The sequence below is a fragment of the Canis aureus genome, chromosome 13 (assembly GCF_053574225.1).
Source record: "Canis aureus isolate CA01 chromosome 13, VMU_Caureus_v.1.0, whole genome shotgun sequence".
NCBI lineage: Eukaryota > Metazoa > Chordata > Mammalia > Carnivora > Canidae > Canis > Canis aureus.
This window is the reverse complement of record NC_135623.1, coordinates 45,602,654-45,623,435: the sequence shown is the minus strand read 5'-3', so window position 1 is coordinate 45,623,435 and position 20,782 is coordinate 45,602,654. Positions and strand designations below refer to the sequence as shown.

General features: G+C 36.4%; 1 protein-coding gene across 14 annotated transcripts in view; it reads left to right on the top strand.

The window, feature by feature from the left end:
* The window catches only part of ANKS1B (ankyrin repeat and sterile alpha motif domain containing 1B), a 1,050,493-nt gene that overhangs the window by 167,924 nt on the left and 861,787 nt on the right, over positions 1-20,782 (top strand). For all 14 annotated transcript variants that reach the window (XR_013350846.1, XM_077845971.1, XM_077845965.1 and 11 more), the window contains exons 3-4: positions 4,260-4,416; positions 10,117-10,413. Coding sequence is in view for 13 of the 14 variants with exons in the window: in XM_077845971.1 (XP_077702097.1) it covers positions 4,260-4,416; positions 10,117-10,413 (454 nt within the window). In the remaining variant the exon portion in view is untranslated. The remainder of the gene's footprint in view (positions 1-4,259; positions 4,417-10,116; positions 10,414-20,782) is intronic.

Sequence of the window (20,782 nt, the reverse complement as noted above, 5' to 3'; positions counted from 1 at the left end):
AATTTTTTTTCTATGATCTCTTTGACCACATTTACTTTAAGATTTTGTAGTAATTATTACTCATGAAATACTGTATGTAGGAAAGAATGCCACCTTATGATCAAGACACAGATGTTACTTCTGTTTTCTATTTTATAAACATTATTCATCAATATAACCTAATATTTCATACCTAGTAATGAAGTACAGTCAGCATGTTCATTTGTTGATACCTTTGAAAGATAGATATAAAGCACAGCTTGAATCAAAATGAAAATCAGTAATACTGATTTGGGTAGTAGGATCCTAGTGTTAAATACCCTTCTAGTTTACATATTCTAGATAGTACCCCAAATTTAATTTATTCTTAAAGAATCTGGAGGAAAATGGCCTGTTTAATACATATCACTTGTGATCTACATGGATACATCATAGGAAAGAATAAATGGCAATTTGTTGATTAATATTTTATTTATGATTCAGTATGACCAACAGGCACATTTTTATCAGAAATATAACTGTATAGTTCATCAATATGTTTTCACAGTAGAAATTTGAGCCATGCCAATTCATTAGCTGATATCTCTGAATAAGATGAAAGGTAGAACTTAAATACAAATTTAAAAATAAATTTAAATTTAAAAATAAACAAATTTAGGGCACCTGAGTGGCTCAGTTAGTTAAGCATCTGACTCTTTGATTTTGGCTCAGGTCATGATCTCAGGATCCTGGGACAGAGCCCCAGGCAGGGCTCCCTACCCAGTGGGCAGACTGCTTCTCTCCTTCTCCCTCTCCCTCTGCCTTTTCTCTTATTGGCACTCTCTCTCTTTCTTTCTGTAAAATAAATAAATCTTAAAAAATAAATTTAATAAAATGAATATTTTTAAAAAATTGTAAATATAGTAGTGTTTAGTTAGGATTCTAGTGTTCACCAAAGGTAATTTCATAGGCATACAGATTATCCTTTTCAGATTTAGATATTAGGTAGTGGTAATATGACACAATATAAATGTCAGTAAGTTCGTTTTTTCAGTTTTGTCAGTCTTCCTGATAAAGAATGGATGTATATTACATATGTTATTAGAAATTGTCAACAAGAATTGAGCCAAAGAACAAATTATACGCTGAATGGATTTCATGAGAATAAAAGAAAATGGAATTGATAAACTCTTTATCCTTTGAAAGCAAATGTTTTTAGAGGTTTCAGATTATTATTTTTTATTTGGTAGGCATTGAGGAATAAAGTTAAAACCCTTCACATAAGAATCTTTCTCTGATACATGAATTTGGAGAAGGCTGTTTTGTGAGTAGTATGAATTCTACTTTTTGGATCTAGGTGTTTAACTGTGTCTTCTTTTGGTATTATTTTACCTTTTATTAAATGCTGAAATGTTTCATTTTAAAAAGTCACTAGGATTCTTAAACATTGCTGCAGCTTGCCTTGAGACTGGTGTTTGTTTGTATATAGTTTTACAGTCATATCTGTTTTTCATTTGATTCACACCACAACCCTTTTGAGACTGGCAGGAAGATGTCGTCTCTGAATTCTATTTTAACAATATCTGAAAGACTAGTAGAGGCTATTTGATTTGCCCAAGGTAACCAAATTAGTAAGTAGTAGAGAGTTGGAATTTTAAACCAGATACTCTGATTTTTAACTGCTTTTTTATTAATTTGTATTGAATCCTTCTTACCACATTGTAGTTATTTATCTCAGAATGGAAGATCCTATATAATAACTCTTTCATGGCAGGGAGGTGAGGAGAAATACATGAACCCAACAACCTTCGAGTGTCCTTCTGATTTTCACATTTGTCTTTGCAAAGGTGATTTGCTGGAAGCATTTTTATTTTTAAAGGAATTTGTTTTCACTTGGGGCAAGAACTTATATTTTTGTATAGTACTTTACTATTTATTGAGTGGCTTCTCTTCTGTGATCTCATTTAAACTCTTACCAGTCTTGACCAGTAGGTATTATTATTATTATTATTGCAATATCACCTACAGAAAAGAAAAACAAAGATAGGACTAAATAATTTCTCCAGAGGTCACATCATTAGGTAGTTTGTGCAGCTAGGACTCAGATCAAAATCTTTCTAAATTCAGGTTTTATAAAAAATACTGGTTCTTAAAAAGAATGCTAAAGTGAGATTTTATTCTTATTTTCTCTGAAATTTTATCATTAGAAAGTTAGGAATCCTTGAAACTTTCTAAATATTTCTACAACATATTCTTGGTTCCTTATCATAATTTTATACATGTATCTATAAAGTCCAATGTTTCATACGTGGGGGAGAAAGAATAATTATCCTTTTACCCTTCTAGGTTCTTGGCTGAGGAACTCCTTGTCCCTCCCCATAATAAAAAGGTAAATTAATAGGAGGAAAACAAGAAGTGTAATAATATGTATACCTCTTGTACACATGAGAGATACCCAGAAAAACTGAGTTAATTCCCTGAAATGGCCCCTGCCACCTCCTTAAAAACCATTTCCTACTAAGCATAAAAAGATGTTTGTTGAGGGGAACTAGTTATGGAGATTATTAAGAAAAGGACAGTGAATAAGTTATGGGGTTGTTACTCAGATTTAAGTTGTGGCCTTCTCCCTTGATAAAAGTTTCTAGAGATTTAGAGTCCATGATCATTTTGTGGTACAAAGAGGGAGACTCTTCAGGCAGCCTGGGTGGTTCAGCAGTTTAGCACGGCCTTCAGTCCAGGGTCTGATCCTGGAGACCCGGGATGGAGTCCCGCGTCGGGCTCCCTGCATGGAGCCTGCTTCTCCCTCTGCCTGTGTCTCTGCCTCTCTCTATCTCTCTATCTCTGTGTCTCTCATGAATAAACAAAATCTTAAAAAAAAAACAAAAACAAAGAGGGAGACTCCTTTACAAATGGAGATTTTCTTATAAAATGTCTCTTACAAAAGGGTAACTCCTTATTCTGTTTTCAGAGCTTTAACAGTATTTACTCTTTCTTAAAAGTAATTGGCCTAAAATAATCCTTATGCCAGAGAAGTATATATACTGCCCCCTTTTACAGGTTTAGACCATATTCTGGGCATTATATTTTACCATTTACTGTAATGTTGTTTGTATCATGTCTATTTGTGTGCTTGTTGCAGGGGGTGGGTAGCTCTTAGAGTTCTAACATCTATTCAGACTTCCTCCAATTTTTCTTGTTACTTTACATTTAAAGTCTGGCTTCATGAGATGTTTAAATTTAGTTATGTTACATCTGTTCTTCCTACCATGATTTGTTATGTACAAGAAATAATGTTAGAATTCATTGTAATTGTATATATGTGTGTGTGTGTGTGTGTATACCTGTGTAGGATTTCATTTAGTAAGTTTTAGAATTTGTGTGATAAATGCTTCCAAGTAAAAATATAGTTTTTGTTTATAATTACTATTTTTGATTGGTTGATAAAAATTCAATATAATACCAAAAATTAATAAGTCTTCTTGAGTTTGAGTATTGCAGTTTAGAATTTTTACTTTGAAGACTTGGTGGGGATTGAGTACAAGATGCTTATAGATGGAGTCTATATGAATATGAATGAATGAATACATTCATTATGTATGAACTGATATTGCATCAGTGGTGGAACTTGTCTCATGAATGAATTTCTTCTTAATATTATCTCTTAGTTTGGAACAGAGAGGTGAAGGAGTGTAGAAGTATAAATAGCACATATTCAAAATATGTTGTGTGCCATGGCTGAAAAGTTACTAAACTTCCCTCCCCTTTTCTACTGTGCTGTCTGCTTTCTCTTTCATCTGCATCTTCAATTCCTTATTCCAACTCTCTTACAGGAATGTTGTAAAAATTACCTAAATGTCTCTTTGTAGTATGATTCATGTGTGTGTGTATGTGTGTGTAAATAAGGAGTTTGCTTATTTAACTCTGCTTTTCCTTCATGCTAAATCTCAAGTATGGGCTATTTGAAAAAAAAAAAACTCCATTTAAAAAAATGGGAAGAGGTATTTTTTTAAAAAGTTTTACTTACTTCGTTCAGTTATGAAATTAGGTTTTACCCAAATGGATTCCATTACGTACTCTCATTGGTTAGTCAGTGCTATGTGTGTGTGTATGTATGGTGGTGATGGTTTTCTAGGTAAGTAAAATAGCCAAATGTTGAATAGTCTAATAACTCTTACACCCAATTTTATATCTCTTGCTCTAAATTGCCAGCCAGCATCTAGTATACTTTCATAATGATCTGTTCAATGAAATCTATGTATTTACCATATTTTCATTTCTGTTCTTTTTTTTTTTCCTTCTAGGGACATAGTTCTCAAACTACTTCAGTATGAGGCATCAACAAATGTAGCAGACAACAAAGGTTATTTTCCTATTCACCTGGCTGCCTGGAAAGGAGATGTAGAAATTGTGAAGATTCTTATTCATCATGGACCGTCACATTCCAGAGTCAATGAACAGGTGCACTTGTCAAATATTTGCTCATGCTATAGTTTTTCTAGCAGTTTGCAAAGGCAAGGCCACTTTGAAGAACTGATTATTTCTAACTTTACCCTGCCAAAGACCTTTTTTCACTACTAAATTTCCTCAAGGAGAAACTGAAAAATTTTTCGGCACTTGTATAAGGTACATAGTACTAAGTTGGGCATTTGTAAAGATATTTGTTAACAAGAGAATCCCACATAAGGGAAGTAACTGTAATATTTTTGCCTGCCTTACATAAGCACCCATTTTATAGTTTTTGAATATTTAAAGATGGAACAGAATTCACATTTGTAATATAAATTAGGCCTTTTCTTATTAAAAATGTAAATGCTAAAACAATGATGATGAATTCATTATGTAATGCTTTCCACTTACCTAACACTTCCACAGTAAATAGTTTTGTGAATCAAAATGCAAAATACAATATATACAATTGCTAGTCATGTATTAAGTTAAAAATTTCCTGTGTGTATGTATGTGAATGTATGCCCAGAGCATATTGAATAAAATACCAGTAGCAGTATACTGACAGATAAAGTAAAAAATATTTTCAAGTACATGATATCCATAGTGCACATAACTGACATATTGAAAAAAGGAATGCCATTCTCAGTTGGAGGGGGAAATAAGACCACAGATTTCAGAAGGTAAAATGCAGGCTCCTAATATGGTGTGATAACAAACATCTTGAGCTCTGCATGCCCCCTACTGTTCCCATTTTGTAAAACTATATTTGAAAATCAGCATGCAGTCCAACAATTGAATTACAATCATGGCATTAAGCTGCAGGTTGGCAGTTGTCCAATATCAATGCAAGTAGGTTACTCTAGGGCAAGCACCTCTAATAAAGTGTGATTAGCATACTGTTCAAATGAATACAGACTTTACAGGCCTTTGACTGAAATTCAGACTGAAGAATAAAAAGGTAAAACACTGGCACTAACTATAAACACCAAAGGGGAGAAAAATACATTCCCCCTATCCCAGAAAAATGCAGTTGTAGAAATGAACATTTAGTTCCTGTATGTAGGAAAAAATGTTTCATTAATCGGAAGGTGTCTTATTAATACTTATCACAAAATTTCTATGCTTATAGGTCACAAAATACAGTGTATTTTTGTGCTAATACACTCATAAATTCAGTCTTAAAAAAATGACAGATCTGCCTATCTTTACTAGGATCTCATGCTAAAGGGAATTTTAGGGGAATGCTGTTTTGTTTCTCAGAAAAATCGAAAGCTAAAAGATCACTTGTGGGATGAGCCATCTGGTGGTTATTCTTAAAACTGTCTGAATGCCCCAAAGTGAACTTGAAATAATAATATGGAAAAACAATCCAAGGTTAAACAAGAGGATGTTGGTTTTCACAAGCAAAATATTTTTTGGATGACATGAAAATAAGCAAAAACACTTGAAATTCATTTTTTTTGAAAGTTTCTTTGTCTTGTGGTTTCTATTGGAAACAAATTGAAAATTTATTGAGATTTTTAATGCCATGCTTTCAGTATTTGTTATGTAAGTAGTACTTTAGTGCTGACCCATGTCTTCCATTTAGTGTCATTTCTCCTAAGTTTCTGATGTGGGAATTTTATTTTCATAAAAGTAACTTTTAATTTTAGCTTTATTCCCCCTCCCTCCCCATGGGATAGAAATGTACTCATTACTTATAAGCCTTTATGTATTTAAGCAAGAGAGGAAAGGAATGAAAATAGAAATTAACCTCTATTGAGACATGGTATTGAGTGACTAAAACTCAGACTTGGACTCTAATTCAGAGCCCTCCACCATAGCACATGGGTATTTCCATCATATATACTGTCACTTGTGGATTCTTTACTATATGCCAGGATGTGTGCAAAGTACTTCATCTGTGTTATCTTACTAAGCTCTACTGCACGAGGTAGGGATCAATTATCTTTCCTATTTTATTTTATTTTAGATTATTTATTTATTTTTTCACAAGCGACACAGAGAGAGAGGCAGAGACATAGGCAGAGGGAGAAGCAGGCTCCATCCAGGGAGGCCAATGTGGGACTCGATCCCGGGGCCCTGAGCCAAAGGCAGACACTCAACTGCTGAGCCACACAGGCATCCCTTGTTCCTATTTTATATATGTGGGCAGCTACCTTAGGGAGATTAAATACCCTGCCCATGATATCACAGCTACTGAGTGCTCGGTGTTTGAATCCAGGTTTTTCTAGTGCAAAGCTCCAGCTCTTCATTAATAATGATACTCTGTCATGATAGTAAATAATGTAGAGTTATCAGGGCTTCATTCTGATTTCTGAAAGTAGTCTTTGGTTTCTAATACAGCCTTCTTTCAAAATGATTCTATGTTTTATTTTGATATTTAAAGCTTACAAAGCGTTTTCCTTCATATTGTTTCTTTTTATTTATACACTGTACTCTGTGGTTTAAAGGAAGGCTAATATTCACATTTTGCAGATAAGATAGGTTCAGACAGAGCGTATACTCTTGCTAATGGTTTTGTGTCAGCACTTCAACCTCGGTCATCATTCTATACTGCCCTAGAAGGAGTGGTCACTTTAGGGCAACACAATTTTGAAAACAAAATAGCCCTTGCCCTGATTATGATTTTTATAATTGCTACACCTTTCCTGCCTTTTGTCAACCAATTATTTTCCTTTTTTGATGTTACGTATGTTTGCATTTTATGTTTCTCTGTATATTCAGCTCTTCCCCCCTTTACCTTCTCTCTCTCTCTCTCTCTCTTTTTAACATTAGGGCAAAAACAAGAAGAGCCCTGTCTCATAACTATATTCCCTTGGCATTTTACCAAAACTCAAACCTAATTAATGTTGGTTTTCATTAGTTTTACTTTGAAGCAAGATCTTTGTCAGCCAGTTTTGTCCTGCTGCCCATTGTCTAGTGTTTTGGAGAACACCCATTTGGTAAAAAAAAGAGGGAATTCAGAACTGGTCAAGAATGTTCATTGTAGACATACTAGCAATTATCAATCAGTACTTCTTCACCATCTGTTTATTTCAGATCAGGTTCTCTTAGATCACTTGTTGGTATGGACACTATGCCTCTTGTAAAGGTTGTAAAGGTTGTGGTCTTCCTGATGTGACCATACAAGTATGTGTTGATCATGAAGAAAACTCTATGAATATTTTCTCCCAAGTAAGTGGGGCATTTTTTCCCCTTGAGAGCTGAACGAGTGTTAGGTCGTTCAGCTCTCAAGGGGAAGATGGTGTTAATAGAGAAAGTTTCAATTTTGCATGTATAATTTCCTATGCTAAGGCCTCTGCCAATGTAGAAAGGTGTTTGATTATCATTCTTTTCTAATTGACTTTTCTTTTTCTCAGAGAGGTGCTGTGTTTTGAAAATTGAATTTCTTTCCAACCAAGGGAAAATTTGATTTGGTCAGAAGGCATATTTTTATATCATATTTTTATGATATAGAGTAATAGATTGATTTTATTACCAGGCTTATAAAACTTAGCCAGATAAGAAAAATCAGGGAATGTAGACATGGATGTGGCAGTCTGTATGAGGAAGTAACCTGTAGACTGATGGAAGAAACAATGCCTCCAGCTGGATTCCCCATCTATTATGTTTTGACTTCTTGATTGTCTCCAAGGAATAGGTTTTTTTCTGAATTTGGCCTTCAGATGTCCTCTTCTGACACTTTTGTTTGGCAAGTGAAGTAGTAAGAAGCCTTTCATAGCGGTCATATTTTTTTTTTCCATTCTTCTCTTTAAGTTTTCAAATCCTCCCTCTGCTCTTCACTCTCTGTTCTCAACCTATCTGCCTCATTCAGCCTTTGAGCCAGAGTCTGATTTACTCTTGGGGACATTAAGTTATGTTTGGGTTTGAACCCTACTTGTCCTTTTATTTATATGGTCAGAGCAGCTATCTAAGTAGCTCATTCCTATTGCAACTCAGTGTTTTGGGGCAAAATCTGTAGAAATTCTGCTTTCAGAGCACTAATTTCCTATTCTTCATTGACAGTATAGCAATACTTGGCAGGCAGTGTGGTGTAGGAGAAATGAGATGATGTAGATAGTTTCTAGACATTTAGCAAGTGACAGTGGTTATAGTTATTATTGTGGAAGATGATATTAAGTGCAATGACTTTGGGGGGCACCTGGGTGGCTCAGTCAGTTAAGCGTCTACCTTTAGCTCAGGTCATGATCCTGGGTCGAACCCAATGTAGGGCTCCCTGCTTATCAGGGAGTCTGCTTCTCCCTCCCTCCCCCTGCTCCTTTTCTCTCTCTCAAATAAATAAATTAAATCTTTAAAAAAAAAAACAAAAGAGCAATTACTTTGGGTCAAGGGAACCTCCATTCATATCCTGGTTCCAACACTAAGTGGCAGTATATTTGAAGGCCATTTAACTACTCAGTGACTGAGTTCCTCATCTGTAAAGCGGCAATAATAATGATAGTATCTATCTCAGAGTGAAGATGAAATGAGTACACAAAACTGGAATGCAACTGTGCCTGATACATAGTGTTAGGTCTGATGATGGCTGCCCCTTTCTCTCTAGAGCCCTCACTCAGGATTGTTGCATTGTTGTTACTAGAATGTCTTTGTTTTCATTTCTCCTGACTGATCTTTCTACCTTCTGACATAGTCATATATAATCTACCTACATCATCTGTCTGAGTGGACTGAAAGGTCCATCTGCCTTGTGACTAGGCTTAGTTTCCTATGTTTTAACATTAAAAAAAAATTAACTCCAGTGTAGTCGATATGTTAATTACTGTATGCAATGTTATATTCATTTCAGGCATATAATATAGTGACTCAACAACTCCATTTATTATTCACGGTTTAATCAAGGTAACTGTACTCTTAATCTCCATCCCCTATCTCTCCCATCCCCCTATACCCTCCCCTCTGGGAATCATCTGTTTGTTCTCTATGTTAAGAGTCTCTTTTTTTTCCCTTGGTCATTTGTTTTGTTTCTTAAATTCCACATATGGGTGAAATCATATGATATTTGTCTTTCTCTGACTGACTTATTTCACTTAGCATAATACCCTCCAGCTCCATCCAGATACAGTTTTTATCTTGCTAAATTTCTAGGAATAGCTTGATTGAAAACCGAAACACTTCTTAGGTACATATGTAATACTGTGATACTCTTTGTAGCTTGTCTGGCAGTGGGTCGAAGTCTGCCTCTCGATCCATAATTATATTTCAAACAGATGCTATTTAATATTGGGGCCAGTATGTCTTCATTCTTTTTGCATAAACTTAGTTGGGAAATCTTTCTGTGAATCTTTATCAAGAATTTACCATCTCAGCTGTCTTCTGGAAAGCCAGTCTATTAAAAGTGGGTTATAATTGTTATTAATCTCTCTCATTAACAAATGTCATGGAGGCTTGATGCACAGTACAGATAACACTGACCATCTGGGCCCAGTAGGGCCCCTGACTAACGTGACTAAATCATTTATCACTCTTGTAAACTAGAATATATAATGTAGGGGAAAATTTGATTTTTTCCTATTAAAATGATGGAAAAATATTATTTTTTGGTGCAATAAATGATAGGTACTTTTATCAAATATGCTATTAGGCATACTTACTAAAAGAGGTAAATTTGAAACTTATATTTTCAAAGTATCTCTGGTTTTAAATTACTATTTAGATTTTGATAATTGAGTTTCTGGAGAACCTGATCTTATATCTTTGTCTTAACAGAACAATGAAAATGAAACTGCCCTGCACTGTGCAGCTCAGTATGGACACTCAGAAGTAGTTGCTGTTCTCTTGGAAGAGCTCACCGATCCTACCATCAGGAACAGTAAGCTAGAAACACCTTTGGATCTGGCGGCACTCTATGGGCGACTTAGGGTGGTCAAAATGATCATCAGCGCACACCCTAACTTAATGAGCTGCAACACTAGAAAGCACACACCGCTCCACCTTGCTGCTCGCAATGGCCACAAAGCGGTTGTTCAGGTTCTGTTGGAAGCAGGAATGGATGTGAGCTGTCAAGTGAGTCTTCTTTTAGCTACGCTTTCAAAGTGATGGTTCTCTTGTTCTGCTTTGCAATACAGTTGTTAAAATTTCTGTGTAGAAATCTTGTCATTTTTTAAAAAAGATTTTATTCATTTATTCATGAGAGACAGAGAGAGAGAGAGGGAGGGGGGAGAGAGAGAGAAAGAGAGAGAGAGAGAGAGAGAGAGAGAGAGAGAGAGAGGCAGAGACATAGGCAGAGGGAGAAGCAGGCTCCATGCAGGGAGCCTGACATGGGACTCTATCCTGGGTCTCCAGGATCACACCCTGGGCTGAAGGCAGCGCTAAACTGCTGAGCCACCCAGGGATCCCCATCTTGTCATTTTTAATTAAGTTGTCCACAAATACTTTTATGATTACTAAATTCAAGATGCTGTGCCATACATACACTGTTGGGAAATATGAAGAGGTATGAGGCATGATTTCCAACCTCATTTTTTTTTTTAATTTTTTTTTAATTTTTATTTATTTATGATAGTCACAGAGAGAGAGAGAGAGAGAGGCAGAGACACAGGCAGAGGGAGAAGCAGGCTCCATGCACCGGGAGCCTGACATGGGATTCGATCCCGGGTCTCCAGGATCGCGCCCTGGGCCAAAGGCAGGCGCTAAACCACTGCGCCACCCAGGGATCCCTCCAACCTCATTTTAATTTTAGGGCTATATGAATGAAAAATCATTATCAGAAGGCAGTTGTGTGTGATATTGTTGGTAATTGTTCCCTCTCAATGTCTAGCACAGAGCCTGACACACACTAGAAATCCAGTCAAGGTTGAACAAAGGAAAGACTGAATCAAAATTCAATTTAATGTATTTTGAGTTTGTACTTTGTGTAATATGTTGGCGTATTTAGAATCCATTTTTTAACAGCCCCTATGTGGGATTGAAAGCTACTAAGGTCCAGTTAAGAGATGAGGAATCAGATTCAAAGAGTTAGGAAACTTTCCTAAGGATGTATAGCTGATAAGCCTAGGATATGAATTTATACTTACTGATTAAAGTCCAGGCCTGTTTACACAGTAGTGTACTCTCCATACATTATTAATGAAGGAAAAATCACTCTGCCTAAGAGCAATCAGAAAGAATTTTATTGGAGAGATGTGATTTGAGTACAACTTTGAAGCATGGATAACATTTGGAAAGGTTTTATTTCTCTACAAGGAAAGGGCAACCTACTTTTTTTTTTTAAGGGCAACTTACTTTTATTAATCTGTTGCAAGTTAACTCCAATTCTAATGTTAACTTTTTTTTAACTATGTTTTTTCCTTTTATTACTGTTTTTTGTCTCCCAAGTCAGTAGCAGCATTCTTATCTTCCAGAGACCCTTTTGGTTCCTGTCAGATTATGTCCTTCTCCCTTGTGTATTAGTAAGCTATTGCTGTATAACAAAATATCCTAAAACATAAATGGCTTAACATAGTAATTACTTATTTAGCTCATAATTCTGTGGTTGGTGATTTCATCTGAGCCTCTTTGAGTAGTTCTGACTTGGCTTAGGTTCTCTCATGTGTCTGAGGTCAATTATAAGTCACTTTTGAGTGGCTCTGCTGCCGGGATTGACTGGACGTTGTCTGGGATAATGGATGATGTTGCCATGTGTCTTTCATGATCCAGCAAGCCACCTTTGGGCTTGTTGACATGACAGTGGTATGGTTCTATGTGCATGCCTGTGTGCACATGAGAAGAGGAAGGTGGGCGGGAGGGAGGAAACAGGATTTTACAAGGTCTCTTGAGGTCTAGGCTGGGAGCAAGCATCCTGTGTTTCCTGCAGAGTTTCGTTGGCCAGCAGGTCACAAAGGCAGCCCAGATTCAATGGTTAGGAACACAGGTTGTTCCTCTTAATTAGAAGAGTGTGTGAATTGTTAAAGGTATGTGAATACCCAGAGGTAACAAATGTGGCCAGTTTTGCAACATTCCAAATACTATAAAGTGTTCAAAATTGTGAGGCTACTTTTCCTAGGAATTGTTTAGAGGTTGAATCTTGTGTCTCTAGGGGATTTTGCATGGAAGTTTTAAAAATCTTAGGCCTTCTAATTCTACATCTCAGGCTGGCACCCTAAAACCGATTTTTCACTAGAGCTTTGCCTGTATTATTTAGCTATTTAGATATTTTAAGATTTTATTTATTCATTTGAGAGAGAAAGAGCACAGGTTAGGGGGAGGGACATGCAGAATACTGCTGAGGAGAGAACTGGATGCAGGGCTCAGTCCCAAAACCTGGGCCAAAGGCAACTCAGGCACCCTAGATACTTCTGGAGTATTTCTGAACTTGATGGCACAGAGTACTTCATAACCAAGGACTTCACTATGACTGAAATCAGTAATTCACTTCATGGCCAAGATCTTTTCATATTTTGTACCAGATGACATGACCAGAAGAGTCTAGCTTCAATTTTAAGTATGTGTATGGTACATCTTTTTTTTTTTTTCATAAAATACTACTTACTATATTTTGTGCTTTTGGAAAATTAAAGATAAGTAAGATCCCTGCCCAAATTTCGTGGAGGAGACAAAAACTCGCAAGAATAACTCCTATACATGAAAAACTAAAATAAATAGTAGGACAAAGGGCTATGGGATATCAGTGAATAAATTATAGATTGTAAGAGGGAGGACTTGAAGAGATATAAGAGTGATATTTGAAGAGGAGCTTGAAGGTCTTTAGGATTTTGAATTTAGATATAACTTAGCTTATAGATGTACATTTTCTGGCTAAAAATGTGTTTTAAAATATTGAATTCGAATGCTTTTAGATGGTGCCAACCTCTTTCTAACTCTTTCTACCATCTACCATTGCCAGATTTGTTCCTTTAGATTTTCTACTTTACCCCAGTGGCACTTGGGTTTGTTACTCATATATTGGATGAAAGAGACAAAATATGTTCAGACCACTGTGAACACTTAATCAGAAGCATCAGAGCTGGTACCTGAGCAGGGCAGGCAGTGTTTTGTTATTTATGCTCACACTATGATTTCCTCTTGAAGGTTTCCAAGAAGTAGAACTGACAACATATTCTAAAACATATCCCAATGAATTGAATTTTCTAGTATTTAGTTACCCTTAGTTATGTTTTGCTTTTGTTATAGGAAATATATTTTTTGTTTGTTTCATTGTCTTTTTTGGTGTTTAATTTTATTATGGGATTCAGATAAAGTGTCACCAAGTTTGCCCATCAGTTTCACTGCAGAGTTTTTGTTTGTTTGTTTGTTCTAGAGAGGGAGAGAGGGAGGAGAGAGGCCGAAGGAGAGGGAGAATCTGAAGCAGATCCACGTGGAGCTTGATGTAGGGCTTGATTTCACTACTCTGAGATCATGACCCGAGCCAACATCAAAAGTCTGACACTTCGTGATTCCAGGGTCCTGGGATTGAGTTCTGCAGAGCCTACTTCTCTCTCTGCCTATGTCTCTACCTCTCTCTGTGTGTCTCTCATAAATAAATAAATTTTAAAAATCTTAAAAAAAAAAAGAATACAACACTTCACTGAGCCCCCAGGCACCCCCACTGCAAAACTTTTTTAATATCACATTTAAAGTAGATATTTGTTCATATTTTTACTCAGTGAGAGTGAAGAATACCAGACAGTAACCTTAAACTGTTTCAGTGGCTTTAATTCTCATTAACTTGTTATAGTTTATCAGTTGGAAATTAGCACTATAAAAATAATCCCATTTGGTAAATTACAGCAATACACTTTCAGACTTTAATTACATTCAAATCATTATAAATAATTCTTTAAAATTTAGAGATGACTTTGGAGGATCTTCTCTTTTTCTTTTAATTACAAATGTTTTAAAATGAGTAATTTATGTTAGTGTTTTCTGTAGTTTTGGTTTCTGCTTCATTTCTCTTTCAGCAGTTTTGAATTATATCGCATATTTGAACTGAGGAAAATAATTTAATTCCTGCTTAGGTGAATTTCATATTATATTTATATGCAAACCCTTTAGTCTTAAAGGATTTCTTAATAAAGAGAACTGTCATACTTAAGATATTTAGAAAGTTAGGTGTTAATTGGCAAGATTGTCTTGAAGTTAGCAATTATTTCTATGGATTTCAAACCTGGTTTGGGTAACTAGGTAGTGATGGTGTCTTTTTTATGCTGGTGCTTTAACTGTGTTTCTTGGAAGCTTCTCTTATTAAAATTTAAAAAGTTAAAGTACTGGCAAAACATTAAGCTGATTGGATTTTATTTGAATATGAAAGGAAATGAAAGTAAAATGATAGAAAATTAATAATGAAGAGTACAAGTTCCCATGCTAGGAGCTGTTAAGATGGAAAGCCGAGTAAGGTACCATTTTTTTGTTCTCTAAGTGCTTCTCGTGGCAGGAGACCTATGTGTTTAAAATGGATGGATTACATTTTAATAATCCATTCAGTCCTTCTTTCCTAGAGGATTATTTAAAGTTTCTCCTTTTTTCCCAAAATTTTAACATTTTCCTCCCTGTCATCTCTCTGTGATCATGACTTTGCTTTATTTCACAGAGAAAACAGAAGCCATCATGATGGTATTTGTGCCACCACATTTGCTGGTGGATGTGCATCTGCTTTTCTTCCTGGTGCTTTAAATGAACTGAGGCTTATTCTGAAGGCTGACTCCTCTACTTGGAGACCTGATCCTCCCCTTAAAATACTATGTATTTTCCCCTCTCCACTGTATCATTCCCATAGGCCCACAGAGCTGTCAGTATTTCTCATCTTTTAGAAAAACTCTTTCTTGAACCCCCAGTTCCCTCTAGCTTTTGTTCCCTTTCTTTAATCTCCTTCATAACAACATATTTAGAAAGATGTGTTTTTACTCATTGTATCAGATATCTTTCCTCTGTTCTCTCTTGAAGCTACTCCAGTTCCTTAGTCTATCAAAAGTCTTTCTTCCCCCTCTTTGGTACGGTGACTAATGGCTTCCATATTGTTAGATCCAGCAGCCAATTCGATTTATCATTGACATTGACAAAGCAGTTCTTCCTCTTAGAAACACTTTTCTCTTTTGACATCTGAGTCACTGTTCTCTCTTGCTTCTCTGCTCCTTCTTGGTCTTACTCCAGGTAGGGCAGAGTCAAAGACCTTGATTGCCTTCCATTCAGCCTTGCAGCTAGATAAATCTGTCAGGCCTCACAAACCTGTTATCCGTAGGAGTTGCTCAAGAATTAAACCTTCCTGTTTTCTTTTCCTTTTTGTAAAGTCATACCTCCCTCTCTTGCGCCAGCCTTTATTTCAGTAGATCTTTACATTGGAACTCTGTAAACCCCTGTAATCGTTAGCTATTGCCATTGCCATGGTGCTGCTGCACAACAAACACAGAAACCTCAGTGGTATGCAGTAATAAGCAATAGCATTTTTTTCCTCATTCTCAGGTTTGCAGGTCATCTGGGGAAGTTCTAATTCATGCTCAAAGTTGGCCCGATCTGCTCTGCTTTATGTACCTAAACACATTTTATGCCTCTGCTTGTATCACACAGATACCATATGGTGACTAAAGCAAGTCACAAGGCCATGTCCCAAATCAAAGGGTGGAGAAATCCACTCCACCCATGTAAGTGGAGGGACCTGCAGCCATATGACACAGAGCATATGACTGGAGCAGGGAGTAATGTAGTCTGTCCCATCTCCATTCCATGGTTAACCTGTTCTCCACTTCCCAATCCCTAAGCATCAGTATCACAGGGCTTAGTACTTAGACCTCATTTCTTCTTTGTAAACTTGCTTCCTAGTTGACCTCATCCAATCCCCTGACCTCATATGGCATCTTTGTCTCACAACAACCATGTTTATATACTCATCTTGGACCTTACCCTGAATTCTAAATTAGGGACATAATTGCCTACTAGACATATCTACTGGATGACTAGTGAGCCTTCAAACATTTCCAAAACTGAACATTTAGCTTCCATAACTCTGTCTCCCAGATTTGCCCATCTTCTAAACTTCCCCATTTCAGCAAATGCCATTACTATCCTGCTAGTTGTTTAGTTCCCAAACGTCAGCACTTCTTTCATACTTTACATTTAGCCCCTCGGCAAATCCTTTTGGTTTTTGTGCTTAAAATATATATCTAGAATTTCACTACTTTTCATTCCCTCCACTGTTACCACTGTAGCTTAAGTCCTGCACATCTCCTGCCTTCAACTTGGCTTCCCTGCTTTTTCCTTCCCCTCTATATTAGTCTGCTCAGGGGACTATAACAAAATCTCATAGACTGGGCAGCTTAAACAACAGGAATTTATTTTCTCACAGTTCTGGAGGCTGGAAAGTCTAAGATGAAGATTCTGGCAGATTCTGTTCCTGGTGAGAGCTCTCTTCCTGGCTTGTAAGATGGCTGTCTTCTTGTTGTGTACTCACATGGTCTTTTGTGCACAAACAGAATGAGAGAGAGAAAGAGAGAGAGCACTCTAGTGTGTCCAACTCATAGAAGGACACTAATCCCATTACATTGGTTCCTACCTTTATGACCTCATTTAACCTGAAATGCTTCCATAGAGGCCTTTCTTCAAATACAGTCACACTGTAGGTTTCAACAGATGTATTTTGGGGGACACAAACATTCAGGCTATAAGAGAATCCTTTCCCTCTGTTTTCAATAAAGCAGCCTAAACTAACTAAACTAGATCATATCAATTTTTTTTCTGCTCAAAAAACCTCCAGTGGTTTTCCATCTCACTTGGAGCAAAAGCTAAATTCCTTACAGTGGCTAGGGGGTGTCTTACATGACCTAGTTCTGCTGTCTCTTTGAAGCCATCTCTGACTATACTCTGCCATTTTTCACTTAGCTTTAGCCATAGTGGTTTCATTGCTCTTACTGGAACATACTAGGCAAGCTCCTGCCTTGAGACCTTTGCTTTACTAACCCACATGACTTAGTCCTGTGCCTTCTTCAGGTGTGTGCTTAGATGTTTAGTAAGTAGGGAAGCCTTCCCTGACCTATCTTACTTACCATCCCAGCGACTTCTTTTCCTTCCCTTGAACCAAAAACCCAGCTTCCCTGTAAGGATGCCATATTCCTACTAGCCATTTCAGGCCAGGCTCCCAGGCACTATGCTATGTGAATAAGAAAATTTATTCCCTGTCCTCATGGAGTTGAGTAACTTGTAGGGAAAACAGGAAATAAAACCATAAACAAAAATTATAAATTTTGATAGTGCCATAAAGGAAATACTCTGGTTGTTGTGATGTTGAATGAAACGGGGTGGGAGGTCCCGCTTAGGATGTGCTACTTAAATGGGGCTAGCCTAAGTGAGAGATGAGACCATGCGAACAGATGGGTTTATAAGAGAGAGAATATATGTAGAGAAAAGAAGGTGAATAAAGAATAGTCAGAATTTCTGGAAAAAGAAGTCAATAAGAAAGCAGTGGTAAGAGGGGTGCCAAGATAGTACAGTTACATGTAATCATTCATTCATTCACCATGTATTTATGGAGTGCCTGCTTTGTGCCAGGTATTGCGTCTATGTGCCAGAGAGGATGGTAGTAACAAAATAGAAATTGTTCCTACAGAAGGGAAGATGACTCTACAAATTATGGAGTAAAGAAAAGTGAGATACAGAATAGCAGCTTGAAGTCATAGCAGGTTCCCAGGACATTTCTTTGGTTGGCTCTTTTATGCTGGATTGTGGAAAAGTTTGTGTTTTTATGAAGGGTGCAAGGATTCAGTGAGAAGACTGAAATTGAGGATGCAAGGGAAATGGTGAAGGTATTTTATGAAATTCAAGAAGCAGCAGGAAGTGATAAGAGCACAAGTAGAGAATTAGCTTTAAGGAGGAAAACAGATTCTTCCTCTAAGAAGTGAAGGAAAAAAGGTAAAGACGAGGCTACGAGGTCCCTAGTTGGATAGGAGGAAAGATCTTTTGGAGAGGAGGAATCTTGTTTCTAAATGATTTGAAGACATATTTCTTGTGCTATTTCCCCTCCAATCTAAACTTTCTTAAAACCTTCGGCTCTTCTTCATATGATGTTTTTCTAAGTCTTTTGTCATTCGGGACCTTCTTTTCTGAGCACATCCTAACTTGTCAGTGTTCCTGTAAAAGTTCATTACCTGGTGTTGAACACAATTATCCAGCTATAGACTAGCTAATGCAGGATACAAAAGAGTAGTGGCCTCCCAGCTTGTTCAGAAGTCACGTGTTTGTTTATAAAGGCTAGGATGTTCTCATCTTTTAATTCTGGGAGATGCCTGTAGGGCTGACTGGTACTAGCCAGCATGCTGGGAGTTGTTACTGCTGAGATACGTGCTATTCTAGTTGGCTTTCTGTCTCCATTGAGGTTATCTTTATTCACTGGCTCTTATGTCTTGGTTCTCATAGTTTTCATCTCCTCTGGTTCCTGTACTATTTTCTCTATGATCATCACCACAATCTTACTTTATATCTTGGCATCTTTGTTCTATCTGTTTTCTCCTTTATTAAATAATTAATCTTCCTTTATCTATCTGGTCACTCTCTTTTTCAAGCTCAGGAGGACTTTGTTAGAGGTGTTAAATTCAGAAGGGGGAACCAGCGCAGGCAAGCTCCAACATCTCTCCATCCGTTGTTTTGACAATCTGGTGGAATACAGAACCCAAGAAACCATTTTAAAACACCTTGAAATACTGGATAAAGAAAGCATAACAAATATCTCTTTATATGCATGACTGAACTTCCACAAAAGCCACAGAAATACATAGGGCTAAGAACAAAAAGGAAGCTAAAACCCAGGGCTTTAAAACAGGGTCTCCCTCTTTCCTATCAGTTGTCTTGTTTTTTTTTCAGCTTTGGTGCTACTGAGACTTGACATTAATAGACATTTCCAATCAATAAGATAATTTCTTTGCTTTCATCAGCAATTCAACTGTTGGCATTTCCGTATATTATATCATTTAATTTCTTCTCTCACGGTGGTTTTCATTACAACTTATGTTTAGAGGTGTTTTTTCCTTAGCAGTGCTGAGATGTGAGTGCTTCATATCTCATCCCTGGATGCATTTTTGAAGTGTTATTGTATTATCAATTGCATAACTGTCTGTTTTGTCTGTTTTGGAAATGATTATTTTAAATGATTTTTTTCAAAAAATGTGAAATTTGATCCATGAGAAAAGCAGTACAAAATCTCGAGGATTGAGAGGATTTGGGTTCACCTATTTTAGTGTTATTTCTTTGTATACATTCAACTTGCTTGTTGAATGTTTTGGATTAAATATTATTTCATGAGAATAATGTTCAAGATCTGGTGAGTTATGGATTGTGGATTTGGAATAGAGGGCTGAGATGAACAGAATGATACTAATCTGAATGAGGATAGTAGACACAGACTCAAGGTAGAGTATGGTCAACTGGAGGATATTGTGGAATTAACCTGCATTTTGATAAGGAATAGTTGATAGATTTGAATATTTAAATTCTGTACTATTTTTGATACTACTGTGATAGCAAGAAATGGTTCCTGATACCACTGTTTACCTTAAATTTATGAGAACAATCCATTCCATCCTCATGTTCTCTATCAATAAGCTAATTATATCCATCTTGGATTTGGAAAAACTGATTAATCTTTTCAGGCTAAAAATGTATTTATCATCTGCTAACTTTTTCTAGTTTTATTTAAGAGTTCAGGGTCTCCTTATCTATTGTATAAAAATACTTGTTCTATTAACATAACCCTTTTTCTTGGAATAATGTAAGGGATATTATTATACACACAATACATATATGTTTATATATAATTTGAAAATATTAGCATCACTGATGTTTTAAAAAATAAGTTTTCTAATTGCTTTTTTAGCAGCAATAATGATAGTATTTTTCATTATTTTTTAGGTTAATAAAATGCTTTTTGAGACTTGTTTATCTTGTTTAACTCTCCCAATAACCCTACCAAGTGTTAATATTTTCTTTATTTAAAAGGATATGTGAATTTTCATAGATATGGAGTGATTTCTCCAAGTTATATAATGACTGAAAGTCAAACTTCTCTTGGGACCCAGGTCTTCTACATCTGTCTCCTCCAAAAGAATTTTTATGTATGGTGAAGTTTATATAATTTCATTTTATAGAGTAGTCCATTTCAGTGTCTAAAGTACCCACACTTTTATATCAGAGTATCTAGAAAACCAAATTAGTACAAAAAGGTAGACATTATTGTTATATTTTTGAATAGTTTGTTTGGGTAGCCTGGGTGGCTCAGCGGTTTATTGCCGCCTTCAGCCCAGGGTGTGATCCTGGAGACCCGGGATTGAGTCCCACATCTGGCTCCCTCCATGGAGCCACTTCTCCCTCTGCCTGTGTCTCTGCCTCTCTCTCTCTCTCTGTCATGAATGAATAAATAAAATCTAATAAATAAAAAAATAAGTAAATAAATAAATAAATAAATAAATAGTTTGGACTT